At 68.2% G+C, this 21,683-nt stretch overlaps 1 protein-coding gene and 1 long non-coding RNA gene across 4 annotated transcripts; one reads left to right on the forward strand and one right to left on the reverse strand.

Moving 5' to 3' along the window:
• Positions 1-3,668: 3,668 nt before the first annotated feature.
• FASN (fatty acid synthase) lies at positions 3,669-21,589 on the forward strand. Of its 3 annotated transcripts, none has more exons than XM_047708344.1 (42): positions 3,669-3,824; positions 5,416-5,549; positions 6,198-6,350; positions 7,496-7,669; positions 7,784-7,988; positions 8,120-8,238; positions 8,328-8,443; positions 8,521-8,655; positions 9,172-9,643; positions 9,718-9,905; positions 10,008-10,197; positions 10,809-10,903; positions 11,094-11,228; positions 11,324-11,527; positions 11,674-11,789; positions 12,101-12,276; positions 12,376-12,567; positions 12,650-12,730; positions 12,846-13,034; positions 13,229-13,408; positions 13,500-13,703; positions 14,259-14,563; positions 14,818-15,210; positions 15,309-15,473; positions 15,556-15,674; positions 15,912-16,066; positions 16,200-16,403; positions 16,564-16,714; positions 16,801-16,979; positions 17,075-17,194; positions 17,318-17,440; positions 17,553-17,776; positions 17,873-18,074; positions 18,169-18,320; positions 18,434-18,525; positions 18,866-19,017; positions 19,118-19,363; positions 19,597-19,785; positions 19,950-20,180; positions 20,281-20,504; positions 20,603-20,701; positions 20,825-21,589. In XM_047708344.1, exons 2-42 carry the CDS (start codon positions 5,423-5,425, stop codon positions 21,212-21,214), a joined length of 7,566 nt encoding a protein of 2,521 aa, XP_047564300.1. In that variant the 5' UTR covers positions 3,669-3,824; positions 5,416-5,422; the 3' UTR covers positions 21,215-21,589. The 3 variants fall into 3 exon arrangements, with proteins under 3 accessions (XP_047564300.1, XP_047564301.1, XP_047564302.1); XM_047708345.1 differs by having other exon boundaries at positions 7,784-7,984; positions 8,116-8,238; XM_047708346.1 differs by having other exon boundaries at positions 3,677-3,824; positions 5,390-5,549.
• On the reverse strand, positions 18,454-18,931 carry LOC125087733 (uncharacterized). Its single transcript, XR_007123499.1, has 3 exons — positions 18,799-18,931; positions 18,661-18,745; positions 18,454-18,583 (listed from the first exon to the last, which is right to left on the reverse strand). It is a non-coding gene; the product is annotated as an uncharacterized LOC125087733 (long non-coding RNA).
• Positions 21,590-21,683: the final 94 nt, after the last annotated feature.

Genomic DNA, 21,683 nt, shown 5'->3' on the forward strand with positions numbered 1-21,683 from the left:
AGTGCACTGCGCGGCCAGCAGCGGACAGCCTCGGACACCCGGCCGGGAGCTCTGTGGCGACACGGGCAGCCTTTGCCGTCGAAGGGATGAAAATGGAAGCTCGGGCAAAGGCCCTCCCCGCCAGACCCGCCAGAGCTCCCCCTTCAAAACCTAAAGGCTGCCAGCAGTCCCCTAAGATCCGTAACTACAATTTGAAGGACTGACTTCTCGGGCCTTCCTCATGGCAACCGCCGTCCCGCCTCCCGTCCCGTGTTGGCACGTGGGGCCCGTGCTTTCATCCCGCATCGGGGTGGGGGGTGTGTGTGAGTGCCCACATGTGCACGAGGAGAGTGTGAGTGTGCCCACAGCCCCGGAGCAGAGGCCCCATTGACCGACCCAGAGCCATAAAAGCCCGTGTCTCCCATGCTCGTGCTCAGCCCTGCAGTCCTCACCTGGGAGAGGAAGCCAGGAGGGCAGCGTGGCTGGTAAGCCTGCTGCGGTGCTGGGGGACACTGGGAGCAGAATGCCCGTCCACAAAACAGGCATCTCCCCACGGGGTGCTGCCATGCGAGGGGACCTCCTGGAAGAAGGGACGGCCTAGCTGCGGGCATCTGGCCCCTGGTGATGTGGGGGTGGCACTTCCAGACCTCTTTGGCCCCGTGAGGCCAACACAGCAGGTCAGTCTGGAGCTTTCTACGTCCGCTCCCCACGTAGGACAGAAGTGAGACATTCCCAACAGCCTGATGCCTGGGGCTGGACACTGAACCCCTTGCTCCAAGTACCACAAAACCACACCCACACTTCCCTACCTGAGAAACGTCTCACACACTGTAACCACACATGCTTGACACTTGCGGACTTGCTCTGCAGGGAACGATCCCAATTTCCTGCTGTGCTCCCCCAGAGCCCTCAGCCTCTGGCTCCTCTGGTGTCCACACCTGGTTGGCAGAGCCAGGCCATTCTGTCCCCTCAGCAGCGCTCAGTAACGGAGACAGTCTGTCCCCACCTGAGGCAGAGTGCGGTTGTGCCCTCAAGCAGCCTGAGCTCTCTGCGCGGAGGCTTTCCCTTTCTGGGCAGCGGCTCCCACGGAACCGGGCAGACGGCTTCTCTGGGAGGATGGGAGAGTGCTGGGGGAAGGCTGACCGGCACACATGTGCCACCTTTGTGGCTTCCGTTGACCTCATGTAGAATGTGCACGACGTGCTCTCCCCACCTGGCTCCCAGGTGCAGGGGCGCTTGTGGAAGCACATCGCAGGGAGAGACCATGAACGGGTGGTGTTGCAGCTCACGCGTCGCCCTGATATTGGGCCAAGAGACCACAGACCAGGCTCCAGTGGTCTGCAGTGGCTCCTGTCCTATCCTGCGCACCCTTGAGCTCCATGTGACGGCACACGGGCCTGGGGACATCCTTGCCACAGGATAATACTCAGCCTGGGCCCACTGTGCTTCCAGGAGCTGCAGAGGCCATGCTGGGCCCTCCCCGATGTGCCAGGAAGCAGCAACCTGGAGGAAGATTTGCCGAGGCGGGGTGGTGCCAGGGCTCTGCCGTTTCTGGTGTGTCCTTAGAAGTGAGGCGTGGCTGTGTGACTTCCTTAAGCTGAAAACCTGAGCGGAGATGCATTGTGACTTTCCGAAGAGGCACTTAAGAGCCCATGAGCGGGGTGCCTGGGTGGCTCAGTGGGTTAAAGCCTCTGCCTTTGGCTCAGGTCATGGTCTCGGGGTCCTGGGATCGAGCCCCGCATCGGGCTCTCTGTTCAGCGAGGAGCCTGCTTCCCCCTCTCTCTCTGCCTGTCTCTCTGCCTACTTGTGATCTCTGTCAGTCAAGTAAATAAATAAAATCTTTAAAAAAAAAAAAAAAAAGAGAGAGCCCATGAGCCAGTCTCCGAGCCCTCCCTTGAAGGTACCAACCCAGGCCCTCCATCTCAGGTTGGCCCAGCGTGGGGTGGGCCCCCATTATCTGGCCCCTTGCAGGCTGCAGTGAGCAGAGCCCCACTGACCAGCAAGAAATGAGCCTGGGACCGTTCAAGTCACCCAAGGTTGGGAGTGTGATGCACCATGGCCCAGTGACTCCTGGCCTAGGGTACAAGGTAGCTGAAAAATTTTTAATTTGGAAGAGAAAGAAAAACCCATGGGAAGGTTGTTCAGGACATTAATTTGGCTGTTGGACCTCAGGGCACTCTCCCATCTTTTCCTGGCCTGCGCTTCCTTCCACTGTCAGGAGTTAGAAGCCCCCCAGTGACAAGACGCAAAGGGACGATGGAAGCATCAGGGTGTGGAGGGACCACGAGGACCTCATCGGGCTGGTGAGCACTATGGGGCATCCAGGGGCATGTGGCCAAGTGAAGCTGCGGCTACTGGTGTCACCCTGCCAGTCCCGTTCTGTACTGTCTCTGAGCGTCCCTGGCCAGTGTCCTGCTGCACAGTCCCTGCACTCCCGGAAGCAAAGCTGGAGGGACCGCCGAGGAAAGCAGCATTGATTTCAAGACAATGAGGCGGTGGAGAGGAAGCAGGGCACTGGCCCTCCTGGGGCCCAACACGAGCTGCATAGCCTCACAAAGGACCTGCTGGGGGGCCCATACGGCGACTGGGTTCTGTAAGGCATGGCCACTAGGGAGGGAGGCAGCCCTCTTGGAGTGTCAGCTGTCCCCTAGACAGGCGGTGGGTTTCCTTTTGGTCTGGAAGCCTAGGTCTTTCTGTAAGTTGTACAAGCACGTGAGCTGGGGAGTGCGCGGAGACGCAGGGCTGGAGCCTCCAGCCGGGCGTGTGCGCGCCTGTGGGTGCAAGCGGCCACGTGCGCGCGCGAGCGCCTCTGCCCAGGGGGGCGCCTTTGTTCGAACCACGCCAAGCGGTGTCCGTGCCACGCCCCACCCGCGGGCTCCGGGAGCCGTGGGGCGCGCGCGCCGGTCCGCGGGACTGGGGAGGCCCGCCGCGCCGCGCTGCGGTGACCGGCAGTGACCCCGCTCGGGGCGCCCTCGGCAGGGGTCAACGACCGCCGCGCCGCCCGGCCCATCACCCTATCGCCTAGCAACGCCCACTCGCGCGCCGCCATTGGGCCGGTACGCACGCCCCCGGCCCCCGATTGGTCGCGGCGGCGGAGCGAGCCCCGCCCCCGCCGCCCCACGCCAGCCGCGTTCCGAGCGGCCAGAGCGCGGGCCGCTCCGTCGGTCTTCCCGGGGGTCCGGCCGGCCCCCCTGCGTGCCCCCAGCGTGGTCCCCGAGTGGCACCCAAGCACATCCCCGTCCAGCTTCCCCCGCGCGGCGTGCACACGTGGCCCCGCGGCCCGAGGGGGCGGGGGGCGGCCCCGGGAGGGGGCGGGGGGCGGCCCCGGGAGGGGGCGGGGGGCGGCCCCGGGAGGGGGCGGGGGGCGGCCCCGGGAGGGGGCGGGGGGCGGCCCCGGGAGGGGGCGGGGGGCGGCCGCGGGTCTCGGGCCCCGGCGCGTGCGCGTGCGCCTCTGGCGGTTCCGCGCGGGGGCCCGCGGGGCGGGGCTCGGAAGCCGGGGGCGGGGGGGTGGGGGCGGGTGCCGAGGCGCCCCTCCCGGCGCCCCCCGAGCGGCCGGCTCCCCGCGGCTGCGCGCCCCCGCGCGGGGTCCCGGCGACTCGGCGGCGCGCGGCATCACCCCATCGGCGGCGGCGCGCCGGGTCCCGGGGCGCAGCCCCGACGCTCATTGGCCTGGGCGGCGCAGCCAAGCTGTCAGCCCATGTGGCGTGTCCGCGCGGGGACGGCCGCGGTTAAATAGAGTCGCGCCGGCCTAGAGGGAGCCAGAGAGACGGCAGCGGCCCGGCCTCCCCTCCGCCGCCCGCTCCATCCTCGCTCCGCCGCCCGCTCCGCCGCCCGCGCCAGACCAGGTACGAGCGGCCCGGCGCGGCCTGGGGGCCGGGGGGCCGGGGCGGCGGCCCGCACGCTGCGGTCTCGGGGCGCTCCCGCGGGGAGGGGTCGGGCCGTCCGGCCGCGGGCTCCGAGACGCCCGCTGTGGGTGCGCGGGGCGCCGGGGGCCGGCGGGGCGGGTGGGCGAAGGCGGACGCCGGGCGCGGCGCGAACAGCCATTTTGGTCGCTGGCTGGGCCACGCGGCCCGAAGGGCCCGGCCGCATCCCGCATCCCGCATCCCCGGTGCCGAGGCCCGCGGCCGGGGTGCTGGGCCGTGGCGGGGGGGTGGGAGCCGGCTCGCGTCACGTGGGCGCCGCGCGGAGCCCCAAGCGTCGGAGGGCGGGCGGGCGGCGAGGCGAGGCGGCGCCGCGGGGTCTCCAGCCCCTGCCCGGGCCGCGCCGCGCTCGGTGAATAGCAAGTAGGGGGACCGCGGGCGCTCTCTGGAGGCAGCGGCCGCCCCGGAGCCGGGCTGCCCGGGCCGCCAAAAGGGCTCTTTATTCGGTGCTGGGGGTGGGGGCTCCCTCCGGGCCGGGACTCGGGCACGCCGGGCCACGCGACGAGGACGCTGCTCTCCGCTCGCGCGGCCTTGCTCGGAGAGGCCCGGGGACCCGGGGCGGCCGGAGGCTGGCGTGTCCGCCGGTCCTTAGCGCCACGAGGCCCTGGGGCCTTGGCGGAAGTGGCCGGACCAAGCCTGGCTTTGCCCGCTCCTCCAGGGGCCGCCCAGGAGCGCCCGTGCTCAGGGGCGTGGGGGCTTTCCGTGCAGGGGGACCTGAGGGACCTGAGTCTGGGTGGTCGGCCAGGCTGTGCAGAGGTCGGCCGGGGGTGTCCTGAGGCCTCACCTGCACAGGTGTGCGGGCGCGAGCCGCACTTGCCTGGCCCCTAACCAAGGACGGGTCTCCCAGGTTGGACCCTGCTTGGGTGGTCAGACCAGCTGGGTGGGTCCACCTGCAGGGGCTTGGCTCTTGGGACACCCATGTCCCTCCCAAGCCCTGGCAGTCCATGGGCTGCCCCCAATGGAGAACAAGCTGGTGTGTGGGGTGCAGGGCCCACTGGTCAGTGTGGCCCGGTACTCCCCCAACTCCCCTCAGACTTTGGCACCCTCTTTTGCTTGCTTGATTCCCTGGGTCAGCTCCCAACAGACTGAGGGCCGAGTGGCCCTGTCCCGGGAAGAGTTTGGCCCTTCGGGGATGGCCCTGTCCCAGGAGCACCCCAGCAGCAGGGTGTGGAGCCCGCCTACCCACAGTACAGGGCAGCAGGGCCATGGGGTAGTCACCCAGGCCAGGGTCCCACATGGGACAGGTCAGTGCCAAAGGCTAGAGGGCCTGATCCTCCCAATGACGAGTAAGGGCTGGCTGGACCGCCATGGACCCCCACCCCATGCACCCGGGCTTCTGTCCCTGCCAGTGCAGGGCGCAGGAGCTGGCCACTTGGATCGTGGTCTCAGTGCTCTCAGACCCATAGGTGGTGCTGTGGGGTCAGGAAGCCAGGGGAGAGGGCGGGAGGCTGCATCCTGGTGGTGTGGCCGCCGCAGCTGACCAGCACTAGGCCCCCACACTGCCCTCCCTGTACAGAACAGCCATGGAGGAGGTGGTGATCGCTGGTATGTCCGGGAAGCTGCCCGAGTCGGACAACATGCAGGAGTTCTGGACCAATCTCATCGGCGGCATAGACATGGTGACAGACGATGACAGGAGGTGGAAGGCCGGTGAGTGGGTGGCCCCTTGCACTCCCCTCCCACACAGGGCAGACCGGCTCCAGCCTGAGCCCCCGTCCCAGCGGCAGAGCCATTGGACACCAAGGCAAGGCTGGGGACTGAGAGCCAAGCCTGGGCATGGCCGAGCTAGGTGACCCACTGGGGGGGCAGATCCAGGGTGAGGCCAGGTGGGGCAGGCACTCGTGGTCCCACCGCCCACCACCCTGTCTCTCAGAGCCCAGCCAGCCACTGCCAGATAAGATGCCAGGTTCTCTCGGGAAGCTGGTTTGACTCCCTCCCGCCCAGGAGGTTCTTCCGCAGAGCCGTTGTACCTGATCTGCGGGGTGTGAGTCAGCCGGTGGAGTAGGGCTGGCCGCGGCCGCCAGGCAGCATTAGGACAGGCAGGGGTCTCCGGCTGGGGCAGTGGTGAGCAGGAGGAGGCCCCGTCCCCACTGTGCTCTGCTCTGAGACCACCTCCCAAATGGCTACCCAGTGGGGCCCCTGCTCAGAAGCAGGGCTGGTGTCACCCACAGGGCCCCCGAGACCCAGCAACACTGGCCCCTGCCCAGTCTTCTTGAGGAGCTCATGGCCCCCTGTCACGGCAGGGACTTTGCCGTTGGTCCCTCGGGTCCCACAGCCCTCCACTGCCTGTGTCCGCAGGGCTCTACGGCCTGCCCAGGCGGTCCGGGAAGCTGAAGGACCTGTCCAAGTTCGACGCCTCCTTCTTCGGGGTCCACCCAAAGCAGGCTCACACGATGGACCCCCAGCTGCGCTTGCTGCTGGAGGTCACCTACGAGGCCATCTTGGACGGAGGTGGGTCCCCATGAGGCTACGGGCCAGCCGTGGCCTCCTTGGGGCTAGGGGCCCATCCTTGAGGTTCCCACCTCTCCAGAAATCGTGACAACACTGCCTCTTCCCACTTCTAAAAGCAGAAGTCTGAAGACACAGAAACACCAAGGAGGCATCCCAAGGCGCTGTGGCTCTCCGGGGCTGTGGCTCAGGGCCCGTGGGCTCAGGGTGGTGCGGGAGGTGTGGGCCTGGGAGCAGGTTGAGCTTTCACAACAGCGCACGCAGGTGTCCCTGGCATGCCCTGACGCCACAGTTTCTTCCCTCCCCAGAGGACAGCTGCTCTTGGGTCAAGGGTGGAGTGCCAGGCAGACTGGGAGGTGGGGGCCGGCCCCCAGGACTCGTGCCCTCCACTCTCCCCTTCTCTGGGCTGTGTCTGGCCTTGTACAAGTGCCCTGAGACAGCTGTCCCTTGTCACGGGGCACAGACCTGTCGCTACCACCCCAAGGGCCTAGAAGCCCTGCCTGGTGGGGAGAGGAGGCTGGCCTCGTGGGTCTGGCACCTCAGCAGGTGGGTGGCAGGAGCCCGGCCCTGAGGGGGAGCCGGGGGCCGACCTATCGCACTGCAGGCGGAAAGTCCTGGTCTGCCCGCTTGCTTGCCCCACAGCTGGCCAGCCCCCGGGCCCTGAACTCAACAGTGTCGCTGGCACAGAGCTCCCTGGAGTGAAGGGCGAGCGGAGACCTTGGGTGCCGCTCCCCGGGGGCTGGCCAGGGTCCCTCCCTCCTTTCCCAGCTTGGACACTCAGCCTTTGTCTCCCTCTGTTTCCTTATCTGAGCCTGTCCTAGGGCAGGCTGCCCTTGGTGCTCGGGTGCTCATTGGTCACTGGGGCTTGCCAGACCCTACTGGTGACACCAGGGGCCAGGGGAGTGTCCTGAGGACAATGGTGCCTTCTATCCTCACCTCCAGCTTTCTCTGGCCTCTGCCTGACCCAAAGCCTGGAGCCCCACCTGTCTCCTGGGCCCTGAGTTCCCTGGGACCCAGTTATCCGTCTTCCACCCCACCTGGGCTGGCTGCTCTGCTCCGGCCCCTCCAAAGCCGGGCCGAGAGGGGCGGACTTACCCCAGAGCTGGACAACAGGCCCAGCCGCCAGGTCTCACCGTTGCTTCCTGCAGGCATCAACCCAGCGTCACTCCGAGGGACACACACCGGTGTCTGGGTGGGCGTGAGCGGCTCCGAGGCCTCGGAGGCCCTTAGCCGAGACCCCGAGAATCTTGTGGGCTACAGCATGGTGGGCTGCCAGCGTGCCATGATGGCCAACCGTCTCTCCTTCTTCTTTGATTTTAAAGGTGGGTACCCACTCAGCCCCTCTGGCCCTGGGTCCCCCAGGATGGTTGGACGGGGCTCCCGGGGGGCCACGCTGCTCGAGCCGCTAGGCCCCCACACTGTGCTGTTGCTCCCAGGGCCCAGCATTGCTCTGGACACAGCGTGCTCGTCCAGCCTAATGGCTCTGCAGAATGCGTACCAGGCCATCCACAGCGGGCAGTGCCCCAGCGCTGTCGTGGGCGGCATCAACGTCCTGCTCAAGCCCAATACATCCGTGCAGTTCATGAAGCTGGGCATGCTGAGCCCCGAGGGCGCCTGCCGGTCCTTCGACACGTCTGGTGAGCAACGGCGGGGCGCAGGGGACGGGGCGGGCGGCAGCCCCAGAGCACTGGGCCTGGGGGCTGGGGGGCTCCAGCGCCCAGGCCTCACTGCGCTCTAGCGCCCGGGCCTCAGTGCGCTCTGCACACAGGGAGTGGCTATTGCCGCTCGGAGGCCGTGGTGGTCATGCTGCTGACCAAGAAGTCCCTGGCCCGGCGCGTGTACGCCACCATCCTGAATGCCGGCACCAACACCGACGGATACAAGGAGCAAGGTGGGTGCCGGCTGGGGGCTGCAGGGGCCCCGGGCCGGGCTACCGCGAGGGGTCACCGGCCGGGGGCTGAGGCCGGACTCGTCCTACAGGTGTGACCTTCCCCTCCGGGGCGGTGCAGGAGCAGCTCATCCGCTCCCTGTACGAGCCAGCCGGGCTGGCCCCAGAGTCCCTGGAGTACATCGAAGCCCATGGCACGGGCACCAAGGTCAGCGCCCCGCGCCCCACACCCCACGCCCGAGAGGCACCTGACTGGGGTCCTGACCCTCCTCCTGTCCTCCACAGGTGGGTGACCCCCAGGAGCTGAACGGCATTGACCGAGCCCTTTGCACCACCCGCCAGGACCCGCTGCTAATCGGGTCCACAAAGTCAAACATGGGGCACCCAGAGCCCGCCTCAGGGCTCGCGGCACTGGCCAAGGTGGGTGGGCGAGTCCAGAGCCATCCTGCCTGCCAGGCCAGGGTGGGGGGTCCCACAGGCTATGCTTGAGGGGGGTGAGCCACAGAGGCCCGAACAGCAGGAGCCAGGCCTATAACAGGCCTCTCCCCTTGCTCTCTGTGGGTCAGACACTCAGCCAGAATAGGGGGCAGCGGGGACCGGGTGGCCTGTGGGGAGACCACGCACTGTAGCTGCTGGTGCTCTAGGTTCCTTCGGGCTGACGTAGTCACCTATTTGTGGTTCCCGCAAGAACTGGGACCTGGGGGGAGCCCTGGCGGGGGTGGGGGCGGTGCCTCTGTGTCTAGGCCCACAGCCCACCCATCCAGGGGCCACCATGGGGCCCCGGGTTAAGGCAGGAGGCCCAGAGAGGGGAAGGGACTCGAGGTCAGATCTTTGGGTCCCTGCACCGTGGCGGGCCGAGGCTGGGGACAGGCAGGACTCCGGCAACAGTGCTGAGTGTCCGGGGCCGGCTGCCCCACTGACTGCGAGCCTCCGCAGGTGCTGCTGTGCCTGGAACACGGGCTCTGGGCCCCCAACCTCCACTTCAGCAGCCCGAACCCTGAGATCCCCGCCCTCCGGGAAGGGCGGCTGCAGGTGGTGGACCGGCCCCTGCCTGTCCGCGGCGGCATCGTGGCCATCAACTCCTTCGGCTTTGGAGGCTCCAACGTGCACGTGGTCCTCAGACCCAACTCACGGCCACCCTCGCCAGCCACCCCGCACATCATCCTGCCCCGTCTGCTGCGGGCCAGCGGGCGCACCGCGGAGGCTGTGCGCTGCCTGCTGGAGCAGGGTCACCGGCACCACAGGGACCCGGCCTTCGTGAGCATGCTCAACGACATCGCGGCCAGCCCCCCCGCCGCCATGCCCTTCCGGGGCTTCACGATGCTGGGGGTGCAGGACGGCGGCCTGGAGGTGCAGGAGGTGCCACAGCCGCCCCCCGGCCCGCGTCCGGTCTGGTTCATCTGCTCCGGTGAGGGCCCGGGCCTGCCCTGGGGGACGGTGGGCGCCGGGTGGCCGGCAGCCCTGACCTGTCTCCTTTTACAGGGATGGGCGCGCAGTGGCACGGGATGGGGTCAAGCCTCATGCGCCTGCACGGCTTCCGGGAGTCCATCCTGCGCTCCGACGAGGTCGTGAAGCCCCTGGGTCTGCAGGTGTCTGAGCTGCTCCTGAGCAAGGACGAGGCCACCTTTGACGACCTCGTCCACGCCTTCGTCAGCCTCACTGCCATCCAGGTGCACCCTGGGGGCCCAACGGCCTGTGGGCAGGATGGGGCTGCTGGGGTGGTGCTGGTGGCCGGACTGGCGTGATGTGTCACGTTCCCCCCCACCCCCCAGATCGCTCTCATAGACCTGTTGACCTCAATGGGCGTGCAGCCAGACGGCATCATTGGACACTCCCTGGGGGAGGTGGCCTGCGGCTACGCCGACGGCTGCCTCACTCGGGAGGAGACCATCCTCACCGCCTACTGGCGGGGCCAGTGCATCAAGGAGGCCAGCATTCCTCCGGGAACCATGGCAGCCGTGGGTGGGTATCACTGAGGTCCCCCATCCTTCTCCCCCTGCCAGCCTGGGGGTCCAGAGTGGGGGTGTCGTCCCTGGTGTTCCTTATGTTCCCACGGGGCATAGGCGGCCACCCACCCCAGCACCCTGTTGGGTGCAGCATGGTGGCCGTCTGTCAGCACCGGTGCAGTGGCCACAGGGAGGGCTGAAGCCACATGGGGTTGAGAACCAGCTCCCACCTGTAGGCAAGCAGCCCGAGGGCTTTCGGGAAAGTTCGGTGTCAGGGTGGCTCGCTGTGGCTCCCTTCTATTGGCACCTGCTCATGCTTCGGGCGGGCTGGGCTGGAGACAGGAGGGCCACCTCCAAGAGCCACCACCCTGAGGTGCTGACAGGAGAGGCCAAGGCCGAGTGTCTGGGACCCAGCTGCCCACCTGCGGGACAACAGAGAGAACACCTTCCCTTGAGATCAAACGCGGCAGGAGCGAAAGTGCCCCATAAAGGCCCTGCTCCGCGGCGGTCATTACCACACCCGTCATTAGGGCCTGCCTGGGGCGTCACCGTCCTCGCCGGGGAGGGGTGGGGTGGTGTGCGCCTGGCTCTCCACAGCCCGCCCCCTGAGGCCACCCCTGCCCACAGGCCTGTCCTGGGAGGAGTGTAAACAGCGCTGCCCCCCCGGCATCGTGCCCGCCTGCCACAACTCTGAAGACACGGTGACCATCTCAGGACCACAGGTGGGCCTGTGAGGCCAGGCGCATCCCTGGGTCCCTCCCCGTCCCTCAGGGGCAGCTCTTCGTGGGGGGCCAGCAGGTGGGCCCACAAGGCCAGGCGTGTCCCCGGGTCCCTTCCTTGTCCCTTGGGGGCAGCTCCGCGCAGGCAGTCGGTGTGGTTCCACCGTACAGCTCCAGACGTCTCTGTCCTCAGGCCGAGATGGTCGCCTTCTTGGAGGAGCTGAAGAAGGAGGGTGTGTTTGCCAAGGAGGTGCGGACGGGCGGCATGGCCTTCCACTCCTACTTCATGGAGGCCATCGCCCCCACACTGCTGCAGGCGCTCAAGAAGGTGGGCCGGCTGCCCTCGGGGGCGGCGGGGAGGCAGGGCAGCGGCAGCCAAGGCCTCGAGCTGACCCGGCCGTGCTGACCGGGCCATGCGCACAGGTGATCCGGGAGCCCAGGCCCCGCTCGGCACGCTGGCTCAGCACCTCCATCCCCGAGGCCCAGTGGCAGGGCAGCCTGGCCCGCACATCCTCGGCAGAGTACAGCGTCAACAACCTCGTGAGCCCGGTGCTGTTCCAGGAGGCGCTCTACCATGTGCCCGAGCACGCCGTGGTGCTGGAGATCGCCCCCCACGCGCTGCTGCAGGTGCGCGCCCTGCCCCGGGGGAGGGGGAGGCCGGCCGGTCCCAGGAGGGACCCTGGTCTCGGGGCATCGGCCAAGAGCAGCCCAGGGTCTGGGCCTGGGGGCAGGTGGGAGCCAGCGAGGAAGGTCGAGCCTGTCTGCCCCGCCAGGCTGTCCTGAAGAGAGGCCTCAAGTCCAGCTGTACCATCGTTCCCTTGATGAAGAAGGACCAGACGGACAACCTGGAGTTCTTCCTCAGGAGCGTGGGCAGGCTGCACCTGCTGGGGTGGGTCAGCGGCCCCTGCCAGCTCGCCGGGGAGGGGGCCGGGCTCTGGGGCAGGGTGGGGCGGGCCACGCGGAGCTTCTCCCCGACAGCAAAGCGTTTTTATAGGGCCGCTCGGTGGCCTTGAAGTCATCCCCCGGAAGTGGGAGGTGGGTGCCGGGCCACCCCAAGCTCCCTTGCTACGGCCCCCACCGCACCCCATCCGGGTGGCCTCCAGGGCCTCGTGGGAGACGGCTGGCTGTGGGTACAACGGGGCAGTCCCGGGCCAGGCCGCCCACCCAGGCGTGCACCTCACACCGTACCCTCCCCTTCAGCATTGATGCCAACCCCAATGGCCTATATCCACCCATGGCGGTCCCGGTGCCCCGGGGGACCCCCCTCATCTCCCCCCACATCAAGTGGGACCACAGTCAGACCTGGGACGTGCCTGCGGCCGGGGACTTCCCCAGCGGCTCCAGCAGCTCCTCCGCGGCCACCGTCTACAGCATCGGTGAGGAGGGGCTGAGGGGAGCCAAGGGCCGGGCTGCGGGTGCTAGCAGGGCTCGCCTTCGCCCGCCCAGGCACCGGCACTAAGGTTCAGCCCACACAGACACCAGTCCTGAGTCCCCTGACCACTACCTGGTGGACCACCGCATCGACGGCCGCGTGCTCTTCCCCGCCACCGGCTACCTGTGCCTGGTCTGGAGGACGCTGGCGCGGGCCCTGAGCCAGAACATGGACGACATGCCTGTGGTGTTTGAGGGGGTGACGCTGCACCAGGCCACCATCCTGCCCAAGACCGGTGAGGTGGGGCGGCCACTGGGTGAGGGCAGGAGAGCTTTCGGCCGACCCCTGCGGCTCAGTGCCGGCTCTGCTGTCAACAGGGACTGTGGCTCTGGAAGTGCGGCTGCTGGAGGCTTCCCGCGCCTTCGAGGTGTCTGAGAACGGCAACCTGATCGTGAGCGGTGAGCAGCGGGTGTCTGGCCGGGCCCCAGGCTCTCCGGGGAGCTTGGCCTCTGGGGGGGCCCTTGGCGGCCAGCTCTGTGGGACGCGTCTCAGGCTGTTCTGCCCTCACCCCAGGGAAGGTGTACCAGTGGGAGGACCCCGACCCCAAGCTCTTCGACAGCCAGGATGGCACTGACCCCACGGACCCCACGGACCCCATAGCTGCGTTCTGCCTGTCCCAGGGGGACGTATATAAGGAGCTGCGGCTGCGAGGCTATGACTACGGCCCCCATTTCCAGGGCGTCCTGGAGGCCAACCTTGAAGGTAGGGCGCCACGTTCTCGTGGGAAGGGCGGGGAACAAGCCTTGGGGTCGCCTCCCTTCAGGCCACACAGCATCCGGGAGCTGTCGTGGGGGTGGGGGCGGGGGGCGGGGGAGGCTGTACAGGGCGTGAGGGGGCACGTGGAGGAGAGGGTACTGTGAGCTCCAGAGGCCACGCTGACGGCCCCTCGGCCACAGGCAACACAGGCCAGCTGCTGTGGAAGGACAACTGGGTGACCTTCCTGGACGCCATGCTCCAGCTCTCCATCCTGGGGACGGCCCAGCGCAGCCTGCGCCTGCCCACCCGCATCACCTCCCTGCACATTGACCCCGCCACGCACCGGCGGAAGGTGTACTCGCTCAAGGGCCAGGCCCAAGGTAGACCCGTGTCCCACCCCCCCACCCCCCCCCGCGCCCCCGGCTACCCAAGCCTGCGCGCCCCCAGCTCGCCCCTGCCTGTCCCCCACAGTGGCCGACGTGGTGGTGAGCAGGTGCCTGAACAGCACGGTGGCCGGGGGCGCCCTCGTCTCGGGCCTGCATGCCTCTGTGGCCCCGCGGCGGCAGCAGGAACAGCTGGCCCCCGTCCTGGAGAAGTTCTGCTTCACCCCACACATGGAGGGGGGGCTCCTGGCCGGAGACACGGCCCTGCAGGAGGAGCTGCAACTGTGCAGGGGTGAGTCCCTATCCCTGCTCTGTGCCCCGCCCTTCACCGCTGCCTCTGGCAAGAGGGAGTCTCCCCTGCCCACGCAGCCCCTCGCCGGACCCATTCCAGCTCGACAACCTCCTGCTTCACAAGGCGCGGAAACCCGCCTCCTTGAGAGGCCCCCCGGCATTCAGGGTCGGCCCAGGGCACGAGGACAGATTTGTCCTTCCGGCCTCTGTCCCCAGCCAGCCATTGTCGGGGGGTGGGAGGGCCCGGGGGCCTGGCCCAGCGGACGGCACCCCGCCCTCGCCCCGGCACCGATGGGGGCGGATAACTGGTGGGGCGCTGAGCCTGTGCTCTGTAGGAAGTCTGCCCTCTGCGGAGCTCATGCCTCGGTGATACCCAGGGGCCTGACTCCTGGTCCTAGAGGACCAGGCTGCCCACTCTGTGCTTCCCATCTGTTTGCTTCTTCAGGGGAGGGCCAGGCAGCGGGCCTGGTTAGCGACGGAGCCTGCTCCGAGGGGGGCTCAGGGAACACTGGTGCAGGTGGGACCCTTCCCTAGCGGCCATCTCTCTCCTCCTCAGGGCTGGCACAGGTCCTGCAGACCAAGGTGGCCCAGCAGGGGCTGAAGATGGTGGTGCCCGGGCTGGACGGGGCCCAGGTCCCCCGGGAGCCCCCGCAGCAGGGCCTGCCGCAGCTGCTGGCCGCCGCCTGTCAGCTCCAGCTCAACGGGAGCCTGCAGATGGAGCTGAGCCAGCTCCTGGCCCAGCAGAGGCCCCTGCTGCACGACGACCCGCTGCTCTGTGGCCTGCTCGACGCCCCGGCACTCAAGGCCTGCGTGGACACCTCCCTGGAGAACCTGACCAGCACCCGCATGCGCGTCATCGAGGTGGGTGTGTGGGGCCAGGTCCAAGCAGGCTCAGATGTCAGCAGCGCCAGGGCCCCATAGGAGGCTGTGCCGAGGCTGCCGTCGTGTCCTTGATCCTTCTGCCTTGCTTAGAGGTGGGCTGGGGGGAGGACACGAGCTGGCGGTCTCTGCAGCAGGGTGGGTGGGTGGGGCCAGATGTCCACCTTGGACATCCAGCTTGGACCCGGGTGTCTGCCTGGGGAGCCGCTGGACCAGGATGCTCTCCCCGCCTGCAGGTGCTGGCTGGCGACGGCTGCCTCTACTCCCGCATCCCACCGCTGCTCGGCACCCAGCCCATGCTCCAGCTGGACTACACGGCCACGGACCGCCACCCGCAGGCCCTGGAGGCCGCCCAAGCCAAGCTGCAGGAGTACGACCTGACCCAGGAGCAGTGGGACCCTGCGGGCCCCGTCCCCAGCAGCCTGGGCCCGGCTGACCTGCTGGTGTGCAACTGTGCCGTGGCCACCCTCCACGACCCGGCCACGGCCCTCAGCAACATGGTGGCCGCTCTCAAGGAGGGTGGCTTCCTGCTGCTGCATACCCTGCTCAGAGGACACCCCCTGGGAGAGATAGTCGCCTTCCTCACCTGCCCGGAGCCCCAGCGCGGGAAGCAGAGCCTCCTGAGCCAGGTGCAGAGGCGGGCTGGGGGCGGGGCTGGGCGGCGCAGGAGACGGGCCCAGCACTGGGCCCAACACTGACTCCAGCACTGACCCCGCCCCCCGAGCAGGATGAGTGGGAGGGGCTATTTGCCCAGGTCTCCCTGCATCCGGTGGCCCTGAAGAGGTCCTTCTATGGCTCTGCACTCTTCCTGTGCCGCCGGCCGGCCCCGCAGGGCAGCCCCGTCTTCCTGCCCGTGGAGGACACCAGCTTCCGCTGGGTGGAATCCCTGAAGGTCAGTGTCTGCCCGGCTGCCCAGCACCACGCCCACGGGCCTGGGGACCCACTCCGACGCCAACTCTTCCTTCGTCTTGCAGAACGTCCTGGCAGATAACTCCTCCCGACCTGTGTGGCTGACGGCCGCCAGCTGCCCTACCTCGGGCGTCGTGGGCATGGTGAACTGTCTCCGCCGGGAGCCCGGCGGGCAGCGGGTTCGGTGAGGGACAGCCCTGGGGCTGCAGGCGCCCACCCCTCCCCCTGCCCTGCCCTCCCCCCTTCCTCTCTCCATTTCCTGCTCTCTCCCTCTCCTGCCCCACCCCTTTCCACTGCTCCCTCCCTCCCCTGCAGGCTCTCTCCCTTGCCTGCCCTGCCCCCTCTCCCTCTTCTGCCCTCTCTCTCCCCCCACTCCCTCTTCTCCTTCTCCAGCATCCCTCACCTGTTTGGCTGCCCCCAGATGCATCCTGGTGTCCAACCTCAGCAGCACGTCCCCCACCCCCAAGATGGACCCAAGCTCCTCGGAGCTGCAGAAGGTGTTACAGGGGGACCTCGTGATGAATGTCTACCGGGACGGGTCATGGGGGGCCTTCCGCCATTTCCCACTGGAGCACGGTGAGCGCCCCAAGATAACTCCCTGACCCCCACCAGCTCCCTGCGTTATACCTGGGTGGGCTGAGGGTGACGGGGCCTGGGGGGCCCTGGCTGGAAAGCCCCCGTGGCAGCCCCGCTTCCCTCTTGCCGTCAGGCCTGCCGGAGGAGCAGACCGAGCACGCCTTTGTCAACGTTCTCACCCGGGGGGACCTCTCCTCCATCCGCTGGGTCTGCTCGCCTCTGCGTCACACCCAGCCCACTGACCCCAACATGCACCTCTGCACCGTCAACTATGCCTCCCTCAACTTCCGAGACATCATGCTGGCCACGGGCAAGCTGTCCCCCGACTCCATCCCAGGTGTGGGAGCACGTCCTCGGCTGCGGCAGACGCTCCGGGCCAGGGGCTGGGAGGAGGAGGGTCCTCGATCGCAGCATTCAGGACCTGGGGGCTCCTGAGCTTGTGCACCGTCCCCCGCCCCCCGGGCGACGCAGGGCTCACCACCGCTATCTGCCCCCAGGGAAATGGTCCTCCCGGGACTGTATGCTAGGCATGGAGTTCTCTGGCCGGGACGCCAGTGGCAAGCGCGTGATGGGGCTAGTGCCGGCTGAAGGCCTGGCCACCTCCGTCCTGCTGTCGGAGGACTTCCTGTGGGATGTGCCGTCCAGCTGGTGAGTCAGGGGGACTCTGAGCCCGGTGCCCTGCACAGCTGCGGCCAAGCCTTAGGCCAAGCTGACCTCCTGTACCGTGCCCACAGGACCCTAGAGGAGGCCGCGTCTGTGCCCGTGGTGTACACCACCGCCTACTACTCACTGATCGTGCGGGGGCGCATGCAGCGCGGGGAGACGGTGCTCATCCACTCGGGCTCAGGCGGCGTGGGCCAGGCCGCCATCGCCATCGCCCTGAGCCTGGGCTGCCGTGTCTTCACCACCGTGGGTAAGCCTGCCGGCCCTCCCGGGAGCCCAGGGCTGCCCCCCCGCCCGACCCCAGCCCCACAGCCTGGCTCAGCGGCACACGCCTCTCTCTGCCAGGGTCCGCCGAGAAGCGGGCATATCTCCAGGCCAGGTTCCCCCAGCTCAGCGAGACCAGCTTTGCCAACTCCCGGGACACGTCCTTCGAACAGCACGTGCTACGGCACACGGCCGGGAAGGGTGAGCAGTGTCCCCAGCACACCCACCTCTCGCCTCCTCCCCGGGCCCAGGCGGGGGCCAGGTCTGGCACTCGGGACCTGGGCCCAGTGGTGACGGGAGGACCTCTCTTACCCCCGCCCCCAGGTGTTGACCTGGTTCTGAACTCTCTGGCGGAGGAGAAGCTGCAGGCCAGCGTGCGTTGCCTGGCCGTGCACGGCCGCTTCCTGGAGATCGGCAAATTCGACCTTTCCAACAACCACCAGCTGGGTGAGGCGGGCGGCAGGCAGGTGGCGGTGGGAGGCCCGCACTCAGGCACAGTCCATGGGGTCGGCCGCAGAGGGGCTGCCGCGAGTGGTGAGCCCTCCCCCTGCCCGCGCAGGCATGGCCGTCTTCCTGAAGAACGTGACCTTCCACGGCATTCTGCTGGACTCGCTCCTGGACGACGTGAGCAGCGGCTGGCAGGAGGTGGCGACCCTGCTGCGGGCGGGCATTCGGGACGGCGTGGTACAGCCCCTCAAGTGCACCACGTTCCCCAAGCACCGGGTGGAGGACGCCTTCCGCTTCATGGCCCAGGGGAAGCACATCGGCAAAGTGGTGGTGCAGGTGAGCGCGGCCCCTGGGGCCCCTGGCGCCCCTGGCTCCCGCCCCCCGCCCTGCCCTGCGGTCGGGGCCTGAGCCGGGCTGCTGCTTGGGCCGCAGGTGCTCAAGGAAGAGCCAGAGGCAGCACCACAGGTGCCCAGGCCCACGCTGATGACCGCAGTGTCCAAGACCTTCTGCCCAGCCCACAAGAGCTACATCATCACGGGCGGCCTGGGCGGCTTTGGCCTGGAGCTGGCCCACTGGCTCGTGCTGCGGGGCGCCCAGAGGCTCGTGTTGACCTCTCGCTCTGGGATCCGCACAGGTGAGCGGGCTTGAGGGCCGGGACGCCCACTCAGCTCTGCGCTCTTGGATCTGGAAGCCCAGGGGGCCCGACCGCACTGCCCTGTGTTCCCCAGGCTACCAGGCCAAGCAAGTCCGCGAGTGGAGACGCCAAGGTGTGCAGGTCCTGGTATCCACCAGCAACGCCAGCTCGCTCGACGGGGCCCGGAACCTCATCGCGGAGGCCATGCAGCTGGGGCCTGTGGGAGGTGTCTTCAACCTGGCCGTGGTGAGTGTGACTCTGAAGGGTTCCCAAGCAGGCCCTCCCAGGGAAGGCTCTCCCAGGCCCCGCTCTCCAGAGCCATGAGGTCAGGATAGCTGCTAAGAGTCCCTGACTCCCAGGTCCTGAGAGACGCCGTGCTAGAGAATCAGACTCCTGAGTTCTTCCAGGACGTCAACAAGCCCAAGTACAGTGGTACCGTGAACTTGGACAGGTGAGGTGTCCGGCCCTCTTAGCCCTGTCCCCGTCCCCCAGCCCAGTCTGGCCCTGACCTGGCAGGACAGGTGAGGTGTCTACCCCCTGCCGGCCCGAACCCTGTCCCCATCCCCCAGCCCGGCCTGGCTCTGACCTGGCACGTGCTGGGAGCAGCTGTCTCTTGTCCTGCGTGCATCCCAGCTCAGTTCCCACTGCCACTCGGGGACCAGGCAGCAGGCCTCTGCTGGGGCCTGAGCGGGGGGTTCAGGGCCGTGGAGGCGGTTCAGCAGACAGAGGCTCCTGGGCATGGCGGCAGGTGGGCCAGGAGAGCAAGCAGGGTGTGACTCGAGCACCCACAGGGTGACGCGGGCGGCATGCCCCGAGCTGGACTACTTTGTGGCCTTCTCGTCTGTGAGCTGTGGGCGTGGCAACGCCGGCCAGACCAACTACGGCTTCGCGAACTCTACGATGGAGCGCGTGTGTGAGAGGCGCCGGCACGACGGGCTCCCAGGTAGGCCAGCCCGCTCCCCGCCCGGCAGCCCCCACCGCCTGCCGCGGCCCTGACAGGTGCCCCCTCTCACCCGGGCCCGCTGGCCCTGGTCCTCCCATAGGCCTCGCCGTGCAATGGGGTGCCATCGGTGACGTGGGCCTCATCCTGGAGGCGATGGGCTCCAACGACATGGCCATCGGCGGGACGCTGCCTCAGCGAATGAGCTCCTGCTTGGGGGTGCTGGATTTCTTCCTGAGCCAGCCCTACCCCGTCCTGAGCAGCTTTGTGCTGGCTGAGAAGAAGGCCGCCGCCCAGGGAGACAGCAGCACCCAGCAGGACCTCATGAAGGCCGTGGCCCACATCCTGGGTGAGGGAGCCCACCGTCCCCGCTGACCGCTGTCATCCCGGCTAGGAAGAGGCTGTGCCTTTTCACTGCGGGAGAGGCCAGGCGCCTCTGGTTGGCACAGGGCTGGGTGGGGGGCTGTGTGCGGGAAGCAGGGCAACGGTGGTTTGGGAAGGGCGCCGGCCACTGGCGTGTCTACGCTCACCCAGGGCCCCCCTCTCCACCTCCCAAACTGCCAACTGAGTCCCTGTCCCCAGGCATCCGAGACTTGGCCACCGTCAACTTGGACAGCACGCTGGCAGACCTGGGCCTGGACTCGCTCATGGGCGTGGAGGTGCGGCAGATGCTAGAGCGCGAGCACGACCTGCTAATGTCCATGCGGGACATCCGGCAGCTCTCACTCCGGAAGCTGCAGGAGCTTTCTTCAAAGGGTGGCCCGGCTAAAGGTGCGTGGCTGTGGGGACAGAGCTGTAGAAGGAGGAGGGTCCCTGGGCCACCCCCCAGGTCAGGGTTTGTCCATCGGGCCCCTTCCTGTGAGCCCTTTGTGGGGCCTCGGGACCCCCACCCTTCTCCGGCGCTGGGCCTCCCTAGCACCCTCCCCTCATTACAGAGCTGGTGGCCGCCACGCCCAAGAACAGCAGCCCTGCGGGTCAGCAGGCCCAGCTGAACCTGAGCACCCTGCTGGTGAACCCAGAGGGCCCCACCTTGACTCGGCTCAACTCGGTGCAGAGCTCTGAGCGACCGCTCTTCCTGGTGCATCCCATCGAGGGCTCCATCACGGTGTTCCACAGCCTGGCTGCCAAGCTCAGCATCCCCACCTACGGCTTGCAGTGTACCCGAGGTAGGACCCGTCCTTCGAGGCCGTCCCCACCCCCAGTAAGGCAGGGTGGTGGGCGTGTCCCACCCCCACCGCCTGCCGCTGACCTCCTCCTCCCCCGCAGCTGCGCCCCTGGACAGCATCCAGAGTCTGGCCGCCTACTACATCGAGTGCATCCGCCAGGTGCAGGCCGAGGGGCCCTACCGCATCGCCGGCTACTCGTACGGGGCCTGCGTGGCCTTCGAGATGTGCTCACAGCTGCAGGCGGCACAGCCCAGCCCCGCCCCCACGCACAACAGCCTCTTCCTGTTCGACGGCTCGCACTCCTACGTGCTGGCCTACACGCAGGTGAGGCCCTCGGGTGTCCGCGGGCTCCCCCAGCCCTGCCCGGCCCTGCCCGGCCCCTATCCGGCCCCCCGCTGCAGCGGCCTCTTCTCCCTCCGCAGAGCTACCGCGCCAAGATGACCCTGGGTTGTGAGGCCGAGGCCGAGGCCGAGGCCATGTGCTTCTTCGTGCAGCAGTTCATGGACGTGGAGCACGACAGGGTGGGTCAGCGGGCCGGGGGCAGGGAGCGGGGCCAGGGCTAGGCTCAGGGGTGGGGGGCGGGCCCCGCAGGTGGGGGGCCACAGCTGGCGCCGCTCACAGCCGTCCTGTGCCCCGGCCCGCAGGTGCTCGAGGCGCTGCTGCCCCTCCGGGGCTTGGAGGAGCGCGTGGTGGCCGCCGTGGACCTGATTGTGCGCAGCCACGCGGGCCTGGACCGCAGGCAGCTGAGCTTCGCCGCGCGCTCCTTCTACCACAAGCTGCGCGCAGCCGAGCAGTACGCGCCCCAGGCCACCTACCATGGCAACGTGACGCTGCTGCGCGCCAAGACCGGCAGCCTCTACGGCGAGGGCCTGGGCGCCGACTACAACCTGTCGCAGGTGTGCGACGGCAAGGTGTCGGTGCACGTGATCGAGGGCGACCACCGCACGCTGCTGGAGGGCAGCGGCCTGGAGTCCATCCTCAGCATCATCCACAGTGCCCTGGCTGAGCCCCGCGTCAGTGTGCGGGAGGGCTAGCCGCCCCTGCGCCCCGGGGGACCGGGGTCCTGCCGGTGGGACCCCGCCCGCACCCCGGGCCGCTGCCCCTGCTGCCGCAGCCACCGACTCGGAGACCTGCCAGGTCTGTGAAGGGTCGGCCGGCGGGCGGTGCGCCGTGTGGGGCCCGCGGGGGTCTGCCCCCCGCTCGTCCCTCCGGTTCTCCTATTTATTGCGTCGCTGGGGAGACGCCAGGGCCTCGTCCCCCCCAGGAAGGCAGGGGGGCGCAGGAGCCCCAGCCCTGGGGCCCCCATGATGCAGGGGCCTGTGGAAAGGAGCAGCCCAGGGCACGCGGGCACCCCGTCTGTGTTCGTCTGTATTCGTTTTTCAAGAAACATGATCCATGTTGCTGCTTGAGTTCTGGAATTTACTGTAACTGTCCGTGTCAAGGGCCACGTCTGGACAATGTCCCATCTTTACCCCAACCTGGTAAAGGCCCACCGGCCTCCCA

This window comes from Lutra lutra, chromosome 16 (genome assembly GCF_902655055.1).
Source record: "Lutra lutra chromosome 16, mLutLut1.2, whole genome shotgun sequence".
NCBI lineage: Eukaryota > Metazoa > Chordata > Mammalia > Carnivora > Mustelidae > Lutra > Lutra lutra.